General features: G+C 45.1%; 1 protein-coding gene across 2 annotated transcripts; it reads left to right on the top strand.

Moving 5' to 3' along the window:
- Positions 1 to 661: 661 nt before the first annotated feature.
- TSPAN3 (tetraspanin 3) lies at positions 662 to 25,320 on the top strand. 2 transcript variants are annotated; one of them, XM_035112179.2, is made up of 7 exons: positions 662 to 795; positions 17,237 to 17,428; positions 17,850 to 17,924; positions 19,204 to 19,305; positions 19,874 to 20,026; positions 20,788 to 20,871; positions 24,457 to 25,320. In XM_035112179.2, the coding sequence occupies exons 1-7, from the start codon at positions 733 to 735 to the stop codon at positions 24,547 to 24,549; spliced, it is 762 nt and encodes a 253-aa protein (XP_034968070.1). In that variant the 5' UTR covers positions 662 to 732; the 3' UTR covers positions 24,550 to 25,320. The 2 variants fall into 2 exon arrangements, with proteins under 2 accessions (XP_034968070.1, XP_034968071.1); XM_035112180.2 differs by lacking the exon at positions 17,850 to 17,924.
- The last annotated feature ends 1,309 nt before the right edge of the window (positions 25,321 to 26,629 follow it).

Here is a 26,629-nt window from a genome sequence, read left to right as displayed (position 1 = left end):
GAGGCCCTCGGGGCCCAAGGATCCAGGGGGGTGAAGGACGACTCCTCTGGGAAGAAAGGCTGCAGCAGGAAAAAGCAAGCGGAAGGCGACCAGAGATGCTTCTGCCCAGCGGGGAGAAAGAGGGCAGAGAAACGAGGGAAGGCCTTCGTCCCGCGGAGGAAGGCGGCTGCGCTTTGGGGGTCCCCCGGGACACTGCCGACCCCGGCGCCGGCCTCGGCTTCCTGCAGGAATAGACGAGCCCCTCAGAGAGGAGGCAGAGGAGGAAGCCCCCCACCCACGGCAGCCCCAGAGGAAGGCGAAGGGGCGTCTCTCGCCCCCCCCCGCGCCAGGCCCCACTTGGGCGGGGGGGCCACTTCGCCCCGCCTGCCGCGACGCGCGTGCGCACACGCCCTGCGGCCTTCCACCTCGGCTTCAAGTGCGTCACGTGTGGGGCGGGGCGAGCGAGGGATCCTCTCGCCCCCCCCCCCGGCCCGCCGCCCTCCTCTTCCCGGGAATCTCTCTCCTCCTCTCTCGCCCCCGGACGAAGCAGGCTGGCGGCCATCTTAGAGGCCCTTCCGCCGCCCGAGCGTGTCCTCCGGCATCACGTGACGCGGGTGGCGCCATCTTAAGCCTCAGCGAGCCTTGTCCTCCCGCCGCCGCGATGGCGTCACAAAGGGGTGGAGCCACGTGGCGCAGGGCGGCTGAGGGATCCCAGTCCGGAGAGCCGAGGAGGAGGAGGAAGGGGCGCCGGCCATGGGACAGTGCGGGGTCACGTCTTCCAAGACCGTCCTCGTCTTCCTCAACCTCATATTCTGGGTGAGGCACCGCGCGAGCGGGGGGGCGAGAGGGGAGGGGAGAGGAGGAAGGCGCCTCTGTCGGGCCCCCTCCGCTTCCCTCCCTGCTCAGACACGGGTATAAACTGTACGTGTGTACGCTGCACACGCGGGACGGACCCGCCCCCAGGTCTGCGCACGAGGAAGAGCAGAAGGAAGCGAGGCCTGAGTGGCGAGGGGCGGGCGAGGAATCACCCGGGGACGCGGCCTCTCTCTCGGCCTCGCGGCTCTTTCCTGCACGGGCTCCGGTCGCGGGGGTGGGAAGCGGAGGCGCCTCCGCGGGAGGGGATCTCTCATCCCGTGAAGGGCGACCCCCTCGGCGTCTCTCGCGGAGCCGGGGGGCCGCCCTGCCTCGGGGGTTGTGTGTGGCTTAATCATGTTGAATGTGGGAAGAGAGGGCCGGGCTCTACTCCATGGACCCTTCCTTGCGGGATGGAAATGGGATGGGGAAATGCGGCCTCGCAGTCCCTTCCCTCCCCTCCCCTCCCCCTGCCCTTGGGGGGGGGATGCGCTGTCCCTCAAATTATATTCACACGGTTTTCGCTCCTTGGAATAGTTGCTTGGTTAGGGAAAAAATCCAAGGCCGCCTCAGCAGGGGGGGGGGGGGCTTGCCAGCCGTGGGGCTGGAGGAAGAGGCTTTTGTGGACCCAGTTGAGGTCCTACCTCTTTTGCTTCACAACTTCATCCTTCCCAATAGTTTGGAGAAGGGAACATAAAACCCGGCGCTGATCTGAGCAAGCAACAACTGTACTGCATAGGAAAATGTGGGGATTGGGTCTGCCCCAAACTATGAAAATGTACATGGGTGGCAGAGGTGGTATTTAAGATTAGGTCGGGCACAAAGTGTGCAGTTTTCAAGACTGGCCCTGTGTTCTGTTTACGTAAATGGTTTGTGCCAAATCTTTATTCCCGCTCATATTAAAATTTATATCTAGCTGAGCTTAGAGCTCAGGGGGAAGGGGCTGTTGTCAATATTAAGGTGATGTATGCAGGTTAGTAGAACAGCAGTTTAGAAAAAAAATACCTCTAAAAGATGGAGAGATGGGAAGGAACACATGACATCAGCATAACCTAATTTAAGGGAATACAATTGAAGAACATGATGGCATGTGCAGTATAACCTTCAAGCGCCAGTGGGCTAGAGTTCAAATTACTGTAATGCCAGATTCATTATGCCAGCTGTTTGGAAAAAAGGCTCTGGAATGCAGTAATACTATATTAATAAGCAAAAATAACATTGCTATAAATAGTACCTTACTTCTACAGTTCAGTTGTTACTAACATCTAGTCCTTTCAGTGTTATGTGGCATGTTTCTTTGGCAGCTCTCAGTAAGTTTTTTCTGATTTTCCGCAAATTGTTTTGGTATGGTAGTATGAATAGATGTCAATTACAAATACAACATTAGGCAGTTTCAAAGTTTTTAGTTTTGTTTACCAAATAAAAATACCCAATAAAATAAACATGCTACGTTAGATCACACTTTAGTCCAGGACATAAGAAAATTTTCCAGTTCAAAGAAAAAAAATTGTGCTATTTGCACGAATTTGCATAGAGTTATTAGCTTTGGAACATTTTCAGTAAGCTACTGAACCATCATGCTACTTTTGACCATCATGTCTTTGGTATAAATAATTCCTAGGTGTCTGCTTGTATATGAGCTAGTGTTTTACAAGCACAAATCATTCACATACACACTGTGTGTGTGTGTGTGTGTGTGTGTGTGTGTCATGTCTGTTGGAGATGCTGGAGTATGTAATATACAGGTACTCTTCCTGGTCTTACCTGGAGATGCCAGGGATTGAATCTGGGACACACTGCATGAAAATTGGGTGCCTTGCCACTGGGCAATGATCCTTCTTCATCAAACGTCCCAGATAAGATTAGGGTACAGTAGTTTGCAGCAGCAGAAATATAGCTGCAAACAGAAACATTTGTGCCACAGCTGTTTTTAGATCATAGAGGTGATTTTGTATACAAGGGGAAAGTAGAATTAAAGAGATACAAGTAAAAAGTCAAAATAAACCAAGCTATAATTTAAAGACTACAAAAGTAAGCAAACCAGTGTTAGAAATTGGAACAGAAAAGCTATTTGCCTCCTGGAACCTGGGTTACAGGAGCAAAAACAGAATGGCTAGTTGCTATCCCCCCCCCCAAGAGGTGGGAGCACTTTCAATTTTTTGAAACACCTGAACTCTTCAGCATGTAAAAAGGCTTTTGGGGAGGGAATGCCAGATACTCAGCTGCAGAAACCTTGCAGCAGGAAATCTCCGCTTGGTTCCATGGGGGCTTTCCTGAGTCACCAAAGGCGCTGAGTGTTCACCAAAGGCGAACACTGAAGCAAATGCAAGGCTTTTTAAAAACAGTGCCTTATAAAAGATTTCAACCAGACCATTGTATACTTAAAGTGCCAAGCAGGAGGGTGGAAGATGTATGGCAGGGTCCCCAAACTAAGGCCTGGGGACCAGATGTGGCCCGCGCAAGCCAATTGTGTGGCCCCCGCTGCCCACTCTTATCAGCGTGCTGCAGTGCGGTTGCCCATCTTTGGGTCGGCGCAGCGCCAGAAATAGCTTGTGCACAGGCCAGAGGGCGGGGGAACGCGCTCCCATACGAATGCGTACAAGCTATTTCTGGTGCTGCACCGCCCCGGAAGTGCACCGGATATGACGTCTGCACATGCGCAAAAAAAGTCACTGTATATTTGAGGAGGGTTTCTGGTATTCAAATCCATTTTTCTCTGCAACTAGGAGAAACTACTGTACTCTTTAAAATGACAGCGGAAACATGCTAGGTTTTTTCATCACAGGAAATTAGGAAATTCATCTGCTATTTTAACGAGATGGTGCCTCTTTTATGAGGATATACAAGAATTGGGGCTTGTCAAATTAACAGGCAGTAGAGTTGGGTTAGTAAAGCAATAGAAAGCACTTCCCACAATTCATATGGAATTTATCACCACAGCATGATGGGATGGCTTTAGAAGGCGATTTGGCAAATGAGTGGAGGAGGAGAGCACTCTCTGTACTGGAGGCAAATGGAGCCCCTTGTTTAGAGGCAGATGTGCAGGATACAGTTTGCCAGAGGAGGGGTGGACAAAAGTAAGAAAGGGCAATCTCCTTCATGCCCAGTTTGTGGTTGGCCTCTCTCACAAAAAGGACGTTGGACTTCTGGTCTGATCAAGCTAGATACCCTGCTTTTTATGTTCTTATTCAATTTTCACATGGAGCACATTTAGTACAGAATAGGGATATATTTACTCCCCTAACACTTGGTCAGCCAGGGCATCATTAGATGTTTTATATCTGTCTCACCAATGGTTTAATGTGTGTAGCTGTTTAACAGAAATGTAAAAACACACCAGAGCATTACAGAACAGAGAGCTGGAGGTTCTCTGCAGATTTTTTAAAAATTGTTTTCTTGGTGGCTTTTCTATCATACAGCTCTCAAAGGTGTTGTGTTGTACAGAACAATTGCAGCACATTCCTTAATAGCTGTTGCATGTGTACTTGTTTAGCTTGGCTCCTGTCTGGGTTCAGCTTAGTGCTGCATAGGTGCACCAAATAAGATTGATTAGTACCTGAGCCTATGAATTATTACTAAGATTGAAACTTAGAACTGCAGGTAATGTTCTCTCCTCCTCTTCAAAACTGAACAAGTGTAATGTGAACACCTTTTGAGAGCAGTGAGTTCCTAAGGCAGAACAAGTGGCTCAGAGTTGCTTAGATGTGCATCAGTTTCTGTTGACCTGGAGCATACTGTTTCTCTTGGGATCTCTCTGGGCACTTTTTCTTTCACGGCAGCCTTGAATTGCATGTAACTTCATCTTGGAAGAAGCTTGCTTGCCCACTTTCATTGTTCTTACACAGATCAAGGAAGCTGGTAGTGCTGAAGAGCCAGCTCAGGTTACAAAGTGAACAGAAGAGAATGAGGCCATTGTTGTCCTGCATACCTTTCTTTCCCATTCTCTCCCCCCCCCCCCAATTTCCCGTTGCTACACATTGGGAGATTTTTCAATACTAAGCCAGAGGTTTTCAGCCTTTTTGAGTTCCTGGCTCCTTTGACCAGCTACATTTTTTCTGCAGCTTCTCTGTGGAGAAAGCAGTTCTTTAGAGGGCAAAATGCATTTGCAAATGATACCTGTTCCATCTGGTTCTGGCAATCTTGGGTCAGAGACTGTATGACTCTGAATACCAGTTCTTGGGACATAATAGCAGAAGAGGGCTTTTGCCTTTATATCCTGCCTATGACATCTGGTTGACTTATTAGTGGAAATGGCATGCTGGACCATGTTCCAGCAGGGCTATTTCTCTGTTTTGTGATGCCTTTTACAAAACAACAACTGCTATAGTTTTGAACTGCATTTCAGTCAAGAGATGGGAATGGGGGTTGTCTCTCAGTATTGACAACCTTTATATGTTTGATGAGAAACTTATTCAGTGAACATGCATGGACATAATTTGAAGCCCAAGCTGCATCAGTGGTTGCAATGCCTACAACAGGCATTTCCAAACTGCTTTCCATGGACCATCAGTGGTCAGCGGTGCTACCGTGTTTCTCCTAAAATAAGACACGTCTTATATTTATTTTTCCTCCAAAAAAACACACCACAGCTTATTTTCGGAGGATGTCTTATTTTTTCGAGCGGGAGCTGGCAACAGCATGCTGCGCCGAGCCCCAACCCGTTGAGAGCCGGCAGCAGCGCACCGCGCAGGACCCGTTGAGAGCCGGGGAGCAGAAAAAAATGGCAAGGCTGCCCTTGTAACAAAGCACAATAATACCGTAATACTGCGGAGCTGCGGAGCTCAGCGGGGTTCCGGCCCTCCCATTTGCGTGCTGCTGGGGAGCAGAAGAAACGCCGTGATCCAAGGATCCAAACGCGTCGGCGGAGCAGGAAGCAGCTGCAGCGGCTGCAGGTGAAGCCCGGGATCTGCGTGGGGCTGCGTGGCGGCTGCACGGGAGCGGCTGCAGGTGAAGCCCGGGATCTGCGTGGGCGACTGGGGACAAGCGCCCTGAGCGCTGCGGCGGTGGCGAAGAGGCGCCTGACATTAATATATTTTACAATTCATTTACACATTTAACCAATTACAGTAATCTCTTTTTAAAAAAAACATGTGAACTAATACACAGTGACACATTTGTAATACCACATATGTACAGTAATAATAATTTAGTAGCAATTGTTAATTGGACGCCACAAAAATAAATGGGGTTCAGCTTCAGCAATAGTGGCCAACCATAAGTATTTGTAAATACTGGGGTGTGTGGGTGTAGACAAACACACACACACAATCTCAATCTCTCTCTCTGCCAAATTTGTTATGTTTCGTTTTCAGCAAGTACAGCAGCCACAGTTAAATGTCTATTATATCAAAGTTTTTGGAAGAACAGGCTTAACAGCACAATCCTAACCATTTCTACACAGAAATAAATCCTACTGAAATCAAAAGGGCTTACTCTCAGGCATATGGGATTGAGATTGCAACCTAATTCATTATTTTTGAATAATACCTCTCCAGCAACATGCTTATGAACACTCCTTTTCGCAAGATACCATTTATTTGCAGGACTGCCTGTACAGATGAGTCTTCAAAATCCTGCTACATGAAAGGCATGTAGTCTTTGATAATTCCTGGAGAACAGGCGAAGTTCCAGCAGACTGGAGGAGGGCAAATGTTGTCCCTATTTTCAAAAAGGGGGAAAGAGAGGACCCAAACAATTACTGCCCAGTCAGCCTGACATCAATACCAGGAAAGATTCTAGAGCAGATCATTAAGCAAACCGTCTGTGAGCACCTAGAAAGGAACGCTGTGATCACTAAAAGTCAGCATGGGTTTCTGAAAAATAAGTCATGTCAGACTAATCTGATCTCATTTTTTGACAGAATTACAAGCCTGGTAGATGAAGGGAATGCTGTGGATTTCAGCAAGGCCTTTGACAAGGTGCCCCATGATATTCTTGTAAAGAAGCTGGTAAAATGTGGGCTAGACAATGCTACCATTCAGTGGATTTGTAACTGGCTTACTGACCGAACCCAAAGGGTGCTCATCAATGGCTCCTCCTCATCCTGAAGAGTAGTGACTAGTGGGGTGCCACAGGGTTCTGTCTTGGGCCCAGTCTTATTCAACATCTTTATAAATGACTTGGATGATGGGCTTGAGGGCATCCTGAGCCAGTTTGCAGACGACACCAAATTGGGAGGGGTGGCTAATACCCCAGAGGACAGGATCACACTTCAAAATGACCTTAACAGATTAGACAACTGGGCCAAAGCAAACAAGATGAATTTTAACAAGGAGAAATGTAAAGTACTACACTTGGGCAAAAAAAAATGAAAGGCACAAATACAGGATGGGTGACACCTGGCTTGAGAGCAGTACATGTGAAAAGGATCTAGGAGTCTTGGTAGACCACAAACTTGACATGAGTCAACAGTGTGATGCAGCAGCTTAAAAAGCCAATGCAATTCTGGGCTGCATCAATAGGCGTGTAGCATCTAGATCAAGGGAAGTAATAGTACCACTGTATTCTGCTCTGGTCAGACCTCACCTGGAGTACTGTGTCCAGTTCTGGGCACCACAGTTCAAGAAGGATACTGACAAGCTGGAACGTGTCCAGAAGAGGGCAACCAAAATGGTCAAAGGCCTGGAAACGATGCCTTATGAGGAACGGCTTAGGGAGCTTGGGTATGTTTAGCCTGGAGAAGAGAAGGTTAAGGGGTGATATGATAGCCATGTTCAAATATATGAAAGGATGTCATATGGAGAAGGGAGAAAGATTGTTTTCTGCTGCTCCAGAGAAGCGGACACGGAGCAGTGGATTCAAACTTCAAGAAAGAAGATTCCACCTAAACATTAGGAAGAACTTCCTGACAGTAAGAGCTGTTCGGCAGTGGAATTTGCTGCCAAGGAGTGTGGTGGAGTCTCCTTCTTTGGAGGTCTTTAAGCAGAGGCTTGACAGCCATATGTCAAGAATGCTTTGATGATGTTTCCTGCTTGGCAGGGGGTTGGACTGGATGGCCCTTGTGGTCTCTTCCAACTCTGTGATTCTATGAAAGGTTGGGCATACCTGAGATGCCACAATTACCGTGGCAAAATAACTATGTAAATGTCAATGCATTTTGCAGGCCTTCCTTTTAATATCCACAATTTGAGGATCTCTTAAAACATTGAAAGATTAATGTTAGCACCGTCCTCCCCCTTCATGGGGGCCATGTCCACTCAAGAGTGTTTCCTTCTGAAATGCAGCTAATGGGACCCCATTATTAGAGATTCATCACAATAAAAAACAAGATGTCAGACTTGTGCTACAGTGGCATAAATAAGCAAACATTTGTAGACTGCAGCCACCTTCATTACCTACTTGATTCATGAATTTAAAATTAAAAAGCATGACAGTATCCTTGTGTTCTCTCTAATGCAACTGTGTTTCAGTGATGCTGTGCATGCATTTTTTCTGAAGAGCAGAAATGCTGTGCTGGGATGGACCCCATGTGCGCTGCAAGTTTTGCAGCTGTCTTACAAATAGTTCAGTGATCTCCTGGTGAGCTTCCCTTCTTTTCCTTCTGCGCAGTCAATCTAGAAGCAGGCCTCTCTTTCAGATACGTAAGGGAATCTCCATGGACACTAGTATTTGTACTGCCAACTGAATCCCTGCATGTTTAATGAAGGTGCAGCTAAGCACTCGCTTGGGATTTCCTCATGCAAACACGCTTAACATTGTTACCCTTGAAGAACCATTAATAACTATGATCAGGTTTGATGGATGGGTGAGTGTTTCTGGGCGATGAGTGCAGAGATCAAGTTCTCTCCTGGTAGTTCAGGGACATTGAGGTTTCTGTGAATGGGAGAAAGTAGATACCTTTGCTCAAGCCATAGTTAGCCTGTGATTGCTAATAATCAAAAGGAATGGTGATACAGATGTGTGTCCCAAGAACTTACAATCTCCCTTGCAAATGGGCTCCAGTTCGGAATATCCATTCTCCATATTTGGGGTCAGCCTGTCTTCATCTTGCACTTTTGCTTAGAATTCCCCACACTCATTGTTAGGACCTTTAGCCCTAGATTACAGTTGCCACCACAGAATGTTTAGGCACCCTTTTTGCAGTGGAATTATTGTTGTTGTTGTTGTTGTTCTTATTCTTATTATTATTATTATTCCGCTTTATATTTTAAAGAACAAATCTCAAAGTGGTTTGCAACACATTAAAACATCAAATAAAACAATCCAGAATAAAAGAAATTCAAACTTCAAGAGAAATATTTCAGATCCTCCTGTAAGTGACATTTTGTTTTCTCCAGCCTGGCATCTCTAGATCTCCACATTGTTGCAATTGGCCCTGCGCCAGTCACAAAAAACACGCCTGGTGCCAGGGTAATTTCTAACACTGCCCACAATTGATCTTTGTATTGATAGTTAATGGTGAGCTGGTGGTTTATAATCCGGGACAGGCCCGTCTCCACAATTTCCCTTTTTCTTTTTTGGGAATGCCAATGTTGTTTTTCTTTTTTTAAAAAAATATTTTTTATTGAAACAAAACTTTTAAACAATACAAATTACCAATAGCATAACCAATTACATTTCCCCCCATTTTCCCCTCCCATCCCTCCCTCTCCCACCTTGGCAGCATCCATAGCTGCCAAGTTATCCCTTTTTTAAGGGATTTTCCATTATGCTGAATAGGCTTCCTCGCGAGAAAAGGGAAAACTTGGCAGCTATGCAGGCATCCCCAAACTGCAGCCCTCCAGACGTTTGGGCCTACAACTCCCATGATCCCTAGCTAACAGGACCAGTGGTCAGGGATGATGGGAATTGTAGTCCCAAACATCTGGAGGGCCGAAGTTTGGGGGTGCCTGCTCTAAGGACTTCCCTCAGCTCCCCTCTCTGGTTTGTTTGTATATATTGTTCTCTGCATGTTATAAAATTGTACATATCATTGCTTTATCTATCACGTGTTCTATTAATAAATTGTTCATGTTTATTCAAAACCTGCCAAGGAGTCCAAATCCTTTTGTTGTCTTTTTAAATAGTTTGTAAAAAGTTCCCATTCTTCTTTGAAGTCACGGTTGTCCTTCTCACGTAGTTTATATGTCAGCTTTGCCAACTCCGCGTAGCTCATCAGTTTTTCTTGCCATGGTTCTTTCGTTGGGATTTCCTCATTCTTCCATCTTTGTGCTAACAAGACTCTTGCCGCTGTTGTAGCATACATAAATAGGTTCTTTGTTTTCCTTGGCAGTTCTTGTCCTAGAATCCCTAACAAAAATGCTTCTGGTTTTTTCACAAATGTCATTTTGAACATCTTTTTCAATTCATTTTATATCATCTTCCAAAATTTCTTGACTTCTCTACATTCCCACCACATATGATATAAAGTACCTTCTTTTATAAAGTACCATTCTAGCAGAATGCTATATGCTTTCTTCAGTAGTTTCACGTCTTCTATCACCTCCTTTTGAAATCTAGAAATTGTATAGCTAAACCTCCTTAAACATCTCATTTTATTGTGTGTAATGCAACCAACTCTGAAAATTTATTCATAGTCTTTTAATTTCCATTTTTCTTCTTGATCTTCCAATAAATCTCTATATGTAGGCCACTTTCCCTTTTTGCCAAGCGGTTTGAGTAAAGAAGCTTCTATTGGTGTCAGCCACCAAGGTATTTTTTGTTCTATTAAATCCTTGTGCCTTTCCCACACACTCATTAATGGGGTGGGAGAGTGCTAGAGTCCTGTCTAGTCCAGTTGCGTGGGATCAATTTCAATCTGTTACCTCCGAGGATGTGGACAGGCTGCTTGGACGAGTGAAACCAACCACCTGTCTCCTTGATCCTTGCCCATCCTGGCTTATAAAAGCTAGCCGGTAACAGCTGGGCGATGGGCTTCGCGGGTTGGTGAATGCTGCTCTCTGTGAGGGAGCCTTCCCAGACCCGCTGAAAGAGGCGGTTATTAAACCGCTTCTTAAAAGACCATCTTTAGATGCGGCCAATATGGCCAACTATCGCCCAGTCTCAAATCTTCCATTCTTGGGCAAGGTGATTGAGCGAGTGGTTGCTGAACAACTCCAGGCACGCCTGGAAGAAGCGGACCGTTTGGATCCCTTCCAGTTGGGATTCAGGCCTCATCATGGGACTGAAACTGCCCTGGTCGCACTGGTTGATGATCTCCGGTGGGCTAGGGACAAAGGTGAGAGCTGTTTCCTAGTTCTGCTGGATCTCTCAGTGGGTTTTGACACCATCGACCATAACAACCTTCTGGACCGTCTAGAGGGGTTGGGAGCTGGGGGAAACTGTCATACAGAGGTTCCGCTCCTTCCTCCTGGGCCATGTTCACAAAGTGGTGGTGGGGGATGAGTGTTTGGACCCTTGGGCTCTCACTTGTGGGGTGCCTCAGGGTTCTGTCCTCTCCCCCATGCTTTTTAACATCTACATGCAGCCGCTGGGAGAGATCATCGGGGGGGGGGGTTGGGCTGGGTGTCCATCAGTATGCAGATGATACCCAGCTCTACCTCTCTTTTAAATCAGAACCAGTGAAGGCGGTGAAGGTCCTGTGTGAGTGCCTGGAGGCGGTTGGAGGATGGATGGCGGCTAACAGATTGAGGTTGAATCCTGACAAGACAGAAGTAGTGTTTGTGGTGGACAGGAGGCGGGCAGGTGTGGAGGACTCCCTGGTCCTGAATGGGGTAACTGTGCTCCTGAAGGACCAGGTGCGCAGCCTGGGAGTCATTTTGGACTCACAGCTATCCATTGAGGCACAGGTCAATTCTGTGTCCAGGGCAGCTGTCTTATCAGCTCCATCTGGTACGCAGGCTGAGACCCTACCTGCCTGCAGACTGTCTTGCCAGAGTGGTGCATACTCTAGTTAATTCTCGCTTGGACTACTGCAATGTGCTCTACGTGGGGCTATCTTTGAAGGTGACCCAGAAACTACAACTAATCCAGAATGCGGCAGCTAGACTGGTGACTGGAAGTGGCCACCAAGACCACATAACACCGGTCTTGAAAGATCTACATTGGCTCCCAGTACGTTTCCGAGCACAGTTCAAAGTGTTGGTGCTGACCTTTAAAGCCCTAAATGGCCTCAGTCCAGTATACCTGAAGGAGCGTCCCCACCCCCATCGTTCTGCCCGGACACTGAGGTCCAGTACCGAGGGCCTTCTGGCGGTTCCCTCGTTGCGAGAAGCCAAGTTGCAGGGAACCAGGCAGAAGGCCTTCTCGGTAGTGGCACCCGCCCTGTGGAACGCCCTCACAGCAGATGTCAAAAAGAAAAACAGCTACCAGATTTTTAGAAGACATCTGAAGACAGCCCTGTTTAGGGAGGCTTTTAATGTTTAATTGATTATTTTATTTTATTTTTCTGTTGAAAGCTGCCCAGAGTGTTTCATCTAAATTAAGTTTGACTTTCTTTTTGAATTTCCATTATCATGGAATTGTGATCTGAGAGTGTTCTGGGATTATTTTTTCTTTCTTTTTTTTTACTTTGGGCTCCAACTCTTTGGAAATCCATAAGGCATCTGTCCTCGAACTGCTGTCATGGACATGGGGATAAAAAGTGAACTGTTTATCAAACAAATGTTTTGCTTTCCAAATATCAATCAGATTTAAAGTTTGGACCAAGTAAAAAAAAAGTTTTTGGTAATCTGCCTTCTTCACAATTCCTGCTTTCAGGCAGTGTTTGAAATTAACCAGGGTGTCTGGGATGAGACTCAGCCAAGATTTCTGGTCGCTTTATTTGTGCCTGACTTCTCCAGCCAGTCTGTGAGATGCGGAGAAACTTCTTTCTTTTCTGGCCGCAGTGCCACCTGAACTCCACCCTGCTTCCTTCAGAAAGACTGCTTGGGCGTCATGAAGGGGGCGGGTGTGAACCTTCAAGCTGAGGTGCCTCCCCCTCCCCAAGCCGCGTGGCTGGCCGGATGGGGTGGCTGCTTGGTGGAAGCAGAGAGGTGCTGCAGTGTTTATTATTTATTCTTATTATTAACTTGGCCCAGGCAAGACAAGATGGTGGGGAAGAGCAACTCACAGCTCCGGCCCTGAGGGGGCTTCCACACGGGGCTCTCCCTTTGGCTCTGTCTCCTCTCACTTCCATCCACTAAAATGGGTAGACCTTGCCTGTGGAGAGACTCCAGGCTTGCAAGGCTCACTCTTTCCTTGTGAAACTCCTTCCTTGAAGCTGCCAGAGTAATGGGCTTGTCTGCTGCTGCAGCAGATTCTGTAGGGACCCCCCTGAAAGGGGGAGGGGAAGAGGAGGAGGAGAAATTGGACCCTGAGCAGCAACTGTGTGTCTGCTTGCTTGGTGTGTGTGTTTTTGTGTGTAAGGAAGAGAAAAAGAGCAGTAGCGTATAGCAGCACTGCCTGTTTGGTTTTGCATTTCTCTCCCATCTTAAGGGAGGCTCCAAAATGGGTGGGTGTCTGCCTCTTACTTCTCCCCTTGCTTTTCCTGAGGGAGAGGAAATAAGTCACACTCCCAGAAGTCTAAAGTCCCAATCAAGTGAAAATAAAAACACTCCAAAAATCTTCACAAAACCAGGCACAGATGCTAATGGACCAAGGAACCCAAGACAAAAAAGAAGGGAGGGGAAGAGCAGTATAATTTTATGAAATTCAAACTGTAATACAATAAAATACAATTTATAAGAAACAAAAGAAGCAATTTGGGTACCATTTGGAAAAAGAAAAGGGTTATTTCCAATCCTAATCTGGAGACTGTCTTCTACTTGAAAGTAAATCCCTACAGTTCAGTGGAGTTTCCTCCCAAGTAAAGTGTGCGTGGATGGGGACCTCAATGGCTAAAGCCGTGTGTGTGTATGAGTGAGAGAGAGAGATTGAGGTTATTAAGGCTAGGGTAAAAGGGCACATATTAATTATCTAAATATTTATCTACACACACACATATGTTGGTATTTGTAATATTTAATTATTCAAATGACATGGTTTTGGCCGTTCTTACAGGGGCTGAGCCCCATTTACGTTTGTGGTGTCCAATTAAGAATTGCTTTGAAACATGTGATATTAAAAGTGTGTCACTGATGTGAATTGTGAATTAGTTCATGGATTTAAAAAAGCTGTGAATTAGTTCATGGATTTTAAAAAACAAACAAATATAAAGTGTTGCTGAACTGTGAAGAAAAGGCGACTAGCCACTTAGGTTTTTTGTGGCCGTAGCCTAGGTTCCAGGAGCCATGTGGCAAATAGCTGTTCTATCCCAGTTTCTAACACTCCTTTCAGGTAGTCAATCCTAGTTGTCCTCAAGAACATAGATTTGGAGACATCCGGCAAAGTTGCTTACATTGAAGCCAGACGTTGCAGGTGGTTCTGGCCAAAAGGTTGTGCCTGACGGCTCTAGTGCTGTACATAAATTGAAAGCAGCAGATATAACTGAGTTTTTCTAGCACGTGTTCTGAAGAATTATAACTGCTTGATGAATATCCCGTGTAGGATCAGACTTGGGACCTATGGTGTGATCCTGTGATTGGTTTGTGGAACTTAACCCACTCTACCTGAGGCTATGTGAGAGCACCTCTTTATGCATATGGAAGCTAGAAAAACATTCGCCAGCATTAATGCTGCTGGTGTTGGTGTGGGATGTAATCCACCGGGAGTAGTCAAGTACAACATTCCTTGTTTTGCTAGAGTGGACATGCAAGGAAATGTTTGGTCCTGCCAGTCGCAACTTCCTGTTCCTCCTGGCCTGGAGCATCCTTCCTTGCATGTGACTAGTGGGTGGGCGTGACCTTTCCAGACCTGGTAAAAGGCCAAGGTATGCTGCCTCTCTCTCTTTTCCATCTTCCTTTCGTCCTGTGAACTGCTGGACTGCTAACTGCAGTCACTAGGTAAATCTCCCTTGTGGGGTAAAACAGTTTGTATATATTTGAAACTTTAAGCCTGCCTTCAGGGATCACACTGTGCTCTACCTGATTGTGAGTAAACTTTCTTTTTGTTAATTATGAATAAGACTGTGATGTCTTTATTCTTTTAGGAGGGATTCAAGGGGTCTTACCAGGAAAATATTAGAACACATTTCAATCTGGACAAGGCAGATTGAATTGCGTGTTGTCTTAAGAAACTCCACAAGTTTGCAACAAGTTTTCTGCTGTGTAAAGGAACTTGCTAATGCAAGTTAGGAAAGATATTAATAAACAATATATCCTCTCCTGCCACCCTGAACATTCCCACAGTTGGAAGTGGAAATAATTTTGCACTATTAGCACAATCAGCAGCTTGAATTGGAAGTTTGCTGGATTTGGGCAATGGGGCTTAAGTTGGCAATGACTTTTGGTGCAGTCGCAATGAGTAATACCGTATTTTTCGGATTATAACACGCACTTTCCCCCTCCTAAAAACGAAGGGGGAAAGTCTGTGTGTGTTATGGAGCAAATGCACTGGACAGCAGCGGGATCCCTCAAGCGGAGGGATGCCTCTGCTGCCGGAGCCATGGCTCCCAGCTGCGGGGAAGTGACAATTTCGGACTGCTCTGCCCACCGCCACCCCCACCAGCATCGGAGGGGCGGGGAGGGAGGAGAAGCCCGAAATCGGACTTCTCCGCCCACCCCTGCCAGCATTGGAGGGGCAGGGGTGGGAAGAGTGACCCCAGGGTCAGAGAGGGCTGCAGAAAGATGGTATTTTACCCTGTTCTCATTGCTGGAATAAAACCCGAGTCTCCCATTATTAAACTGCAGTTCCTCTCTCACTACCTTGGGATAACAGCCTTGTGTGGTCAAATACACTTCAAACAGTAAAACTTGTCAAAGGGAAAGTGAACAGTAAATTTTGTCAAAGTGAACACTTTTGCCTTTTGCATTTCAAAAACCAGGAGCTAAGCTGCAACAGCCGCTGACAGGAGATATAAGATTTAAAAAATTCCTTCAGTAGCACCTTAAAGACCAACTAAGTTTTTATTTTGGTATGAGCTCATACCAAAATAAAAACTTAGTTGGACTTTAAGGTGCTACTGAAGGAATTTTTTTTTATTTTGTTTCTATGGCTACCTACCTGTAACTAGGGGATATAAGATAACACAAAAGGGTGTAAATTCCAGACCGATTACATCACAATGGGCAGACCTCGATAGCTTGTCAGCCAGAGGTTGCACCCTACGATCACTTTAAAAATTAATAAAAATTCAACACTTTCACAGATTCTCAAAGTTTCGACGCCAGCTCCTCTCCGTTATAAAAGACTCATAAATAAAATGAACTAAAATAAAACCAAATGGAATCTTCAATATAAAATCTTTTGGGATTGTATTTCTTGTGTATTATGTTTTGTTATGTTTAAAACCTTGTGTTCCTTGAGCTCATAATTCACGATGTATCTAGATGTGTCCCCTTCTGACATTATATTCATTCTTTAATGTAACTAAAATGGACTCCTCAATCTTTCAGAGTTACATGCATCCCCAAACTCGCCCTCCAGATGTTTAGGGACTACAACTCCCATCAGGGCAAAGATGTAGAGCTTTTTTTAGGGGCCGCCAAAGTTGCTGAGTTCTTTGGGGGCAGCCAGTGATCTACCAGTGATCTACCACAGACATCCAATGGTCTACCAGTAGATCACAATCTATTAGTACCTGTTGGACATGCCTGGTTTAGTACATTTGATTCAGAATATTTTTATCTTGTTTTCCTGCTCTAAAAACTAGGTGTGTGTTATTGTCTGGTGCATGTTATGGTCTGTAAAATACGACATATAATGTAGCATTTCTGGTTCCTGGGATTGAGGAATATCAGTTCCTCAAGTTGAGAGGGGAAAGAGTTGGTACATTTCCCATCTGCTAGAAAGTAGGTCGTTCATTGTCAGGGATGAAATGCTTAGCACCTCAATCCTTAGTAGAAGCCTTGTGTGTGAGGCAGTTAATAGCATCTCATGCTGAAGTTTGCTGTGGTTCATGCTTAACCAGTAGCTTGTACTAAGTGGTTATGATTGCAACCATAGATTTGCATAATGCTGCATTTAGTTTGGTATTACTCAACTACAGCATAACCTATAAAGAAATCACCCCATAAAATATTCATATGCAGTGGTACCTCAACTTACGAAGACGATCCACTCCGCGGCCGTCTTCGTAAGTCGAAGTCTTCGGTTCTTGAAGCGGCTGTTCTGTGCATGCGCAAAGTGCAATTCCGCGCTTCTGTGCATGCGCTGACTGCACGCACGGCATAAAGACTTCTGGGGTTGTCGACTTCAGAAGTCGAAACCTTTGGAAGTTGAGTCGTTTGGTTGTCGAGGTGCCACTGTATTTGTTGAGCAGAAGCCTGAAATCCTGTGTGTTGGGCTAAAAGGAATTCTGATCTTACCATTTCTGAACTTACTATAAAGAAATCACCCCATAAAATATTTGTATATTTGTTGAGCAGAAGCCTGAAAACCTGTGTGTTAGGCTAAAAGGTAGGCTAAACGGAATTCTGATCTTACCATTTCCCTCCCTTTGTTTTTGCAGGCTGCAGCTGGCATCTTGTGCTATGTGGGAGCCTATGTCTTCATCACATACGATGACTACGATCACTTCTTTGAAGATGTTTATACACTCATCCCTGCAGTGGTTATCATAGCAGTGGGGACACTTCTCTTTATCATTGGTTTGATTGGCTGTTGTGCCACGATCCGGGAAAGCCGCTGTGGACTCGCTACAGTAAGTCTGATGTTTGGAAAGGGTTTTCTGTTTGACACACTGGCAAGCATTTCCTCAGAACTGCCAGTGTGTTTCAGAGCCTCATAGTTGCTGTAAATGCTACCTGTCTTTATTATAAAATAATTGCTTCTTGAAATGCACCATTTAGAATGCTGAGTCAACTTCCTAAGCTTAGTGTTCCTTGTCTAAAGAAGCTGTATGCTGAATTTGACAACTGTTTTGATCTTTTTGAAATGGTGCATTTGGTTCCTCAAATTACCGGTAGAGTTGAAACTCTTAACACAATGGGTATTGAATGCATTCACCATTACCGAAGGACTTAATAGATTATCTAATAGATTATCTTGGTGTAACCTATAAATAGAATAGTTATATCTTCACAAAACTGTAAGTTGCCAACATAGCATGTTTTTTCTTGCAGTTTGTGATCATCCTTCTGTTGGTTTTTATCACTGAAGTTGTGGTGGTTGTTCTGGGCTATATCTACAGAGCAAAGGTAGTTTTCTCTTCTTAAGTGCTAAGTGTTGTGGTTAAATGTGTTTAGGATTCTGTAGCATTGTATATCTGATAAATAAAATTGCTGGAGGCTATTGGAATGGAATTATAGATGTAAAAATAAAGTGGGCACATGCTAAGAAAAGTATTTTAAAATTTCAAAGAGATAAAGAGCTATAGAAAAATAGGAAGTTGGATGACTGTAGCTAACAGAATCAAAAAAATATAAAGCTGGAAGGGACCCTGAGGATGCAGCTGTCCCATGCGGGGATCGAACCTGCAAACCTGGCGTTATCAGCCCCAAGCTCTAACCTGAGCTGGATTTTTAACAAATGTACAGTATTAAAATGTGTTTTTTAACATCATACATCATTTGTTGCTTGTTGCGGGGCCTCAAACTCTTACTGATCTCTCCAGTTTTTTATGGTCAGATGCTTACTGTTTTAATATGTTTGTGTACTGTGGTTTGAGTTTTCAGTTGCATTTTTGTTTGCTGGTATTGTTTGTTATTCTACACCACTTAGATATTTTTTCAATATTAAGTGTTTATAAATGCTTTTAAGTAAATCATTAAATCATGGAATTGTTCAGTTGAAAGGGACCACCTCAGTTAATACATAGATTTCAGTTAAATAAATTTCCCAAAGCTTTCCCCTTGACTGAGGGGGGGTAGAAGCGAAGGAGACCAGAAAATACATGAGGGTTGCAGACATAACAGCTTCCGCACTAGAAGGCTGCTGTTTGCCTTCACCCCATCCATTAGTCTTCAACCCAACTTTGCCCCATTTGGGGCCCCTACTTATATCAGGCTTTGACCAAGTAGTGAGAACCAGCCAGCCAATCAGCTTGAAGCCCTTGCCCTCCAGCTGTTTTGAATTCCATTTGCACCCACACCCTGCTCAATGGACCAGGGTGGTCAGAGTTGTAGTGCAAAGCATCTGATCATACCCAGGTTAGGCTAGGCTGGTAGAGGCCACCACTTCTATCTAAATGGTGAGCCGGAGCAATACAAGCAAATGCAGTTGCTTCCAGCTTGGGTCTTGCATTCAAGGTACAGCAGCCTTGCTTGCGCTCTCCCTATGGCAATAGCCGTCTTGTGAGTGAGAAAAGCCCAAAGTCACCACCTGCCTTTCCTCAGAAGGTGAGGCACCCCTAAGCGATACATCAGGGAACTATTAACTGTACACGCTGATCAGTAGACTCATAGAGGCAATGGGGGCTCAGCAGGCCTCTAAACAGGATAACTTTAGAAAAGAACTTGCACTTGTTTGTTTTAATAGGTGGAGGCTGAAGTCAATCACAGTATTAAGAAGGTGTATGACACATATAATGGAACCAACCCGGATGCTGCGAGCCGTGCCATCGATTATGTGCAGAGGCAGGTGAGAGCCAATGTAAACACTGTCAAGACAAGCACTGTGCTGCTTACTGGAAAGGGAAGAAGTCCACATTTACAGCTCCTGGCTTGTTGCGTTCTATAAGATAGTATTCCTCTTTTCCCTTGCCAACAATGCTAAGAAGGATACTGTCAGAAGGGGTCTTCTCTTTATTCGTTCTTGCAGGCATTTTGCTTTCTGTGCAGAAGGAAATTTTGAGTGTGGAGCAGCATTTCATCACAAGCTCCTGCCTGTAGCCTGAAGCCTGATTTGGGGAAGCCCAGGCCTACCTCCTCAGTGAGAACTGGCCTCAGTCTCTGGCCTGGAAGCAGCTGGAGGGATTCTGTGTATGATGTTGCTCACGTAGAAGGGTGCACATGTGTTCTTCACATGTGCTTTATGTGCTGGAGTACGTTAGTTGGAAGATACCCAAGACAGGAAGAAGTCTCTTTCTAAAGTAGGCAAAGGAATCCTGGGACCTGCCGCCTTGCCCCACAGACCTTTATGCTTTGCTAAATATGTATCCCTTTTTAGTGAGCACAATTTGATTCACCCTTTCTCTCCTTCTCTCTAGCTGCGCTGCTGTGGGATCCACAACTACAGTGACTGGGAGACCACAAACTGGTTCAAAGAAACAAAAAACAACAGTGTCCCTCTCAGCTGCTGTAAAGCCACCAGCAGCAATTGCACAGGAAGTTTGGCTCACCCCACAGACCTTTATGCCGAGGTGACTAGCTCTTTTGCTTAAGCTGCAAAATTTGCAAGGAAAGGGAGCCACTCTGTGAGTTAGCCCAGACTGGGGGGGGGGGCACGGGCGGACCTGATGCAAGGCCACCCAGCCAGCAAGGCACAGGTGGCTCTGAACCTAAATGGTTCCCTGGTCTGGTATTTTGTCTGCCATACCCTGCTGACTATTACATATTGGCTAGCAGATACCTTAACTGGGACATATAATTCCATTAGAACCTATGAACCACCCCCCATATGCATCTTTTTCTTTTCTCTTGGAGAATTCAGGTATATGATGACACTTCTGTAAGGGTTTTGCACTGTGTTTTCACCCAAGTGCTTTGTATATAAGTCCTCATATGCTAAAACAAAATGCTATAAAACCCAGGTTATCACCATCACCAGCAGCACCATCCTTGAAAGGGTTCCGCGGAGAAGCGCAAGCGCCAAGCCTTGCTGTTGCAGGCAGTGCATCTCTCAGCCCTCTTCTAAGGCTGCCACTGTAAGCAAGTGCTTGAGGACAGCTGTTCGTTTCTTGCCTTCCTGGTTAATGCTTAGAACAGCCAAGGGTTCCCTTTTGCCTGGCAAGAGTACAGAGGACACTGGAGGGCAGGAATCTGCAGTTTTCTAAGCTCCATAAATCTAACAGACAGCAAAGGGTTTGGATTGAAGAGAGGGGAGTCCCAGAACGTAGCATAAGCATTTTAGAAGAGAAATACTACCGTTAACAGCACCACTGGCTTGTTCTTTTTTCTTAAGGGATGTGAAGCTTTGGTTGTAAAGAAACTACAAGAGATCATGATGTATGTTATCTGGGCAGCTCTGGCATTTGCTGCCATTCAGGTAAGACTTAAAATATATAACTTTTAATGTGTGTGTTCTCCATCACCTACAGAGAGTTTTACAAAGCTTTCCCATTTTCTCTGTATTGTTTTGACCAGGTTTACCGGGCAAAAAAACCCCTCAAATATCATTATCCCTACATGACTGTTCTTAAATGGCCTCATCTCAATATGGGCATTTCTAGAATTGCCAACACACTGTTTCTTCAAAAACTGGTTAAAGGGTGTGTTGAACTAAGCACACAAACATCTGCACAGAGCAACTGGTCCTGAAGTATTGACATAAGTGATATTACACATGGGACTGTGCAATGTGCCCTTCCTAAAACTGGCTGGATAAACATTCAGGTCCAGAACAGATTGAGGAATGCCAGCAAGCAAAGAGGCTTTGCCTGTTGGCACATTCCCATCCCTGCTGGGTGGGGGGAGCAAGATGCCAGAAGAAGGATTATTCTCTCACCCATGTCATTGTCCATCACAAGCTGCTCCAAGAAGCTAGCCAGGGAAAGGGTGTTTGCAGTGGATTCTCCTCCCACCAGGCCTTCTTCCTATGTGGCCTGTGTGTGGTCTGGTTTTCATCAAACCACATCCATCTGACACCAGGTGTAGGAACAGGGAGAATCAGGACTACACCAAGTACATTGCCGAGTCTTCATGTTTCCTTTGCAAGAGAGATTCTTTCAAAGATTTTTCTTTGCAGCCTCTGCTTCAATTCAAGCTGGGTTGCAAAGGAAGAGTTACCTGACAGGTAATTGACAAGTGAGCAGCTCCGCCCACATGTTCAAATGACCCAGAGGGAGAATTTTGAATCTGGCTTATCAACCAGATAAGCACTTTTCTTGAGTCAAATTTACCTGGTGGTGGTTCATGCTGAAAAGGCATCAACACAAATCAGCAGTTGTTTGAACCTTTACCCTCTTTGCGATAATTTTAGCTCCCCAAGTGTTTTAGATGTACCATTTTAGCATGTTATGTTTGAAAGGAAACTGATCTCCAGTGAAATTCTCAGATTTTATAAAAGCTGTAGATCTGCACAGATACACAGATGCTGTACTTTCTTATATTAAAGTGTGCACCGATAATGTAACAACAGAGGTCCATTAGAGTCTATGGGAACTGCAAATCCTGGATGACTGCTGAAGTAAGGTCACTCCTGAAAGCTCGGGATATTGCCTTCAAGGCAGGGAACATAGATATATACAGAGGGGCAAGAACAAAGCTCAGGAAAGGCATTAAGGCGGCAAAACAACAATATAAGCTTAAGGTGGAGAATTGCCTAGCCTATAACAACACAAAACAAGTGTAGCAGGGACTGCAGCATCTAACCAACTTCAAGGGCAATACGAGGAACACGGTTAAGGCTGGTGATTTGTTGGCAGAGGAGCTGAACATCTTCTTCGCCCGCTATGAGGTAAAAAGATCAGGTATCATAGCTCCTGCCTGCCGGCCTACAAACTCTCAGCCACTTATTCTATATGACCATCAAGTGAAAGCTGCATTGAGGGCAGTGAATCCCAGTAAAGCTGCTGGTCCAGATGGGGTGCTGGGGATAGTGGTAAAAAAACTGTGCTGATCAACTAGCAGGGGTCCTGACAAGGATTTGTAACATCTCTCTGCAAACGGCTTGTGTTCCATCATGTTTGAAAGCAGCCACCATTGCCCCAGTCCCAAAGAAAACAGCAACTAACTGCCTAAATGACTACAGACCTACTGCATTAACACCTGTAGTGATGAAATGCTTTGAGAGATTGGTCCTTCAACACCTTAGGACATGTTTTCCACCAGATTTTGATAAACATCAGTTCGCCTATAGGAGAAATGGGTCAACAGATGATGCCATAGCTACAGCCTTTCACCTTGCAGTGAGTCACCTGGAGAGACCGGGGAATTATGTTAGAACGTTGTTTATTGATTATAGCTCAGCTTTTAATACCATCCTTCCAGACATTCTTATCAAAAAGCTGATGGAACTAGACATTTATTCTACCATCTGTGACTGGATTAAAGACTTTCTGAGGGATCTGACACAAACAGTGAGGATTTGGCCTGTTTCATCTACCTCCCTGAAGCTCAGCACAGGCACCCCACAGGGATGTGTGCTGAGTCCATACCTGTACTCGTTTTATACATATGACTATTTCATCTGACCCATCTACTGCAATTATTAAGTTTGCAGATGATACTACCATAATGGGTTTAATTACAGGTGGAGATGAATCAGCGTACAGGGGGGAGGTTCAAAAAGTATCTCCCTGGTGCTTAGAGAATAACTTGCACCTAAATATTAGCAAGACAAAGGAAATGGTGTTGGACTTTCGGAGGAAGAGGGGGGAACTAGCCACGTTGTACATCGGGGGGAGGGGGTTGTGTGGAGAGAGTCTCTTCCTTTATAAATTCCTGGGAGGTTACCTTAGTGAAGACCTCGCTTGGAAAAACAATTAACTCAGGTGGTTAGGAAGGCCCAACAGAGACTCCATTTCCTGAGGGTCTTGCGAAAGAACAATGTTAAACAACCTCCTTCTACTTTCTACAATAGAAAGTGTCCTCTCATATTGTATCACAGTGTGGTACGTTGGCTTGACAGCCATGGACAGAAAGTCTTTACAGAGGGTGGTGAACACAGCGCATGATATCATGGGCTGTCCCCTGAGCCCGCTAGATGACATTGCAAGGGATCTTTGCCTTAGGAGAGCGAGAAAAATTCTTGGGGCCAGCACCTATTTAACCCTCTACCCTTGGGAAGGAGAGTAGTAGTAATCCTGATTACGGTCACTGGCCAGCACAACGGGCAGGAGATATAGAAGTATAATCAGTCGTACCAACAGGCTAAAAAACAGTTTCTATCCGTGGGCTGTTAGGCTGCTGGATGGAAAATTTATATGGTGCAACTGACTTTCGGGGTTGGTGTGTTGTATGACAAGCACACAGAGTGCAATGAGATTGAGTGTTTGAGTGTAGAGGGAGGGAGGCTCAGTTACTTTCATTGTACACAGGTTGTACATTGACAATAAAGGTGGTGGTATTATTATTATTATTATTATTATTATTATTATTATTATTATTATACTTGAACTTTCCCTACAGAAAATACATGGCAACCAATGGCAGCGTTTTCCCCCATGAGGCCTCACTGAATATCATTTCTCCTGTTCTAAGTCAGGGCACTTGTGTGATTGATAAACATGCCTAGTGTGCATTGTGCCAAGTTCTGCATATGTCTCAGCCACAGATTTGAACTGTTCCTGCTGAGTACCAGAACCAGATATGCGTGCAGGTTCCTATATGTGCCAGGTGGCACCCACCCTGCCTCTTCAACTCATGGCAGCCCCCATGGTGGGTTGATTCCTAAAACCTCTGGTGCTAAAGGGAGTTGCAAATAACAAGCACTTCTGATTCTGAATGAAACACAGAATGAATGAGGGATTGCACAATGGAGAGTAGCTTGAAGGGAGAGCTCTGGCAATACCCTCCTGAAACAGAATGGCTTGAATTGCATTTGTGTGGTGTCTGGGCAGCTTTCAGAAAGCCAATACCTGGTAAAAATAATGCTCCTGTGTTCTCAGTTTCCTTCTCATCTTCTCTGCAGCTGCTGGGTATGCTATGTGCCTGCATTGTGCTCTGCAGGAGGAGTCGGGACCCTGCTTACGAGTTGCTCATCACAGGAGGAACCTACGCATAGAAGAAGCTGCAAACCTAAGCTTGAACTCCATTTTCTCCACTTCGGAAGGTGGCTTGCCTAAGTCAGCTGTGGCAGTTCCTTTGCTGGCTTTTGACTGGGTGAAAGTCCATTTTTCATAAACTGGGACAGCAGGCACATTCACTGGTGATGGGCAAACTGTGACCCCCTACTACCTTAGCCAGCTTTCCACATATCTAGACATCATAGTAACCATGTAAACACTATTTTGAGACCCTTTACTAGGGGAAGAGAGCAGCTTGGCACAAAAGCTAAAGGTAAACTTTGTAAGTTACTGCTAGAAGTTGTACTGATTTGATTCTTGCATGTGGAGTCCTTCTGACCTTCACTGAACAATTGGCCAAAGTTTATATGAGGGAAGTCTGGTACCTTAATTTTGCAACACCTACTTTTCCCCTTCTTTCCTACCCAACCCCCCCTTTTGCTGCTTGCCTGTCACCAGTGTTTGTTGAGCATTACGTCAAGTCCAGAACACTACAACATGACTACTAACCAAAATTTTAGAATCACCCGAGTGCATCTCTTGACCTTAAATTGAAATGAACAAATCTTCCAAACTTTTAGTGTGTTAAAGTATAGGCTGGCTTTTAAGGAGTATAATGTATGCACTACTGTTCTATAATGAATATTTCATTTTTTTTCTATGAAAAGGCTGTTGATGTGTTGAGTGAATTGTTATCATAGAGTAGCAAAATAGTATGTGAAAGTGAAATGTAAATAGGAAACCTGATTAAATAAATTGTCTGTACATCCCTCTCTCTCCAAACCAAACTATTTTTTTGATCAGTGCTCTTAAGATATTTACGCTTTTTGTTTATGTAAAAGATGGGGCAACTTGTACCTGTTGGGATAATATCAAAAGCCCCCCGTATCCTGCCAGTTCAAACCTCCCCCTACAGCCTCTGGAGAAGAGGGGTGGGCTGCTCTGCTTTGTGCTCTGGTCCACCCACCCAGTGCTTCTTCCCTCAGCCAGTGTGTGGCCCTGGACAGGTTCTCCCGAGGGAACGCGGCTGTGGATAGACAGAAAGAAACTCTCCATCTCTGATGTATAACCATAATTAAGCATTTGTAACGGACTGGTGGTGCTTTTTGGGGTGTTCGACACAACGGTCTATCTGGCTGCAGCAAACTTATTTGCTGTGTGGTCTAGCAATCCTTCACCTTTCCACATTTTTTCAGTCCAAATATTATGGTAGCATAAGTTTTTGTAGGCCAGAGTCTACTTCAGCCTGAAGTGTTACCTCCGATTGGCAGGTGCCTCTCTCTTTTTAGACAGCTGTAGAGCAAAGTGAGGCCAGGAGCTACAGGCAAGTAAACAGAGTCAACTGAAAAGGGCAGGAGACTGCAGCTCTTAAATGAATAGGCAAAAAAAAGAACTGTTCCAGTCCCTACCAGACTCCATTTAGCGCCAGAACAGATAATGATGGTGTCTTCATAAGAATTCTAATTCAGCAGCTTCTTTCTGGAGTCCCACTTTTGATACTTTTCAGTGAAAGCATGGCAACTTCCAATTCTGTTACTGAATGTCCAACAAGACCGAAATGCTCCCACTATTTTGAGTGTTAACATTTTTAATGTCTATTTTGTGTCCGTTTATTCCCCTGCAACTGATTATATATAAACAGCAGCAGGGTATTGCTGGCACACATTGATAATGACTTAATTGCTTTATTTTATTTTTCCAAAACACTTGGGGTTAATCTGTCTTCCCTGAGCCTGTAGCAATTGGTGGGTTTACACATTCAAATTAATAGATTAAGAAATACATCCCAGCATCTGGAATGTGGAACTCCTAACAGCAATGAGTTTCAAGGAGAAGCCGGCTCTGAGCAAGTATAGATCAGAGGTCCTTTCTCCTTTCTTGAGTGCCGCTTGGGTCCCACACTTTGCCAAACTCCGCTGCCTCCTTGCTCAGCTTAGTATTGAATATCATAAGCCCACAGTGGCCGAGATTGGGGGCACCTGCCATTTTCCATTCAAAGGCAACACTTTTCTCACATCTCCCAGCCCCATTGTCTGATCCCACTTCTGACTGGGAGAAGGGTGAAAGATCACCACTTTC

This window comes from Zootoca vivipara, chromosome 9 (assembly GCF_963506605.1).
Source record: "Zootoca vivipara chromosome 9, rZooViv1.1, whole genome shotgun sequence".
Classification (NCBI taxonomy): domain Eukaryota; kingdom Metazoa; phylum Chordata; class Lepidosauria; order Squamata; family Lacertidae; genus Zootoca; species Zootoca vivipara.
This window is presented reverse-complemented; position numbering and strand designations above follow the sequence as displayed.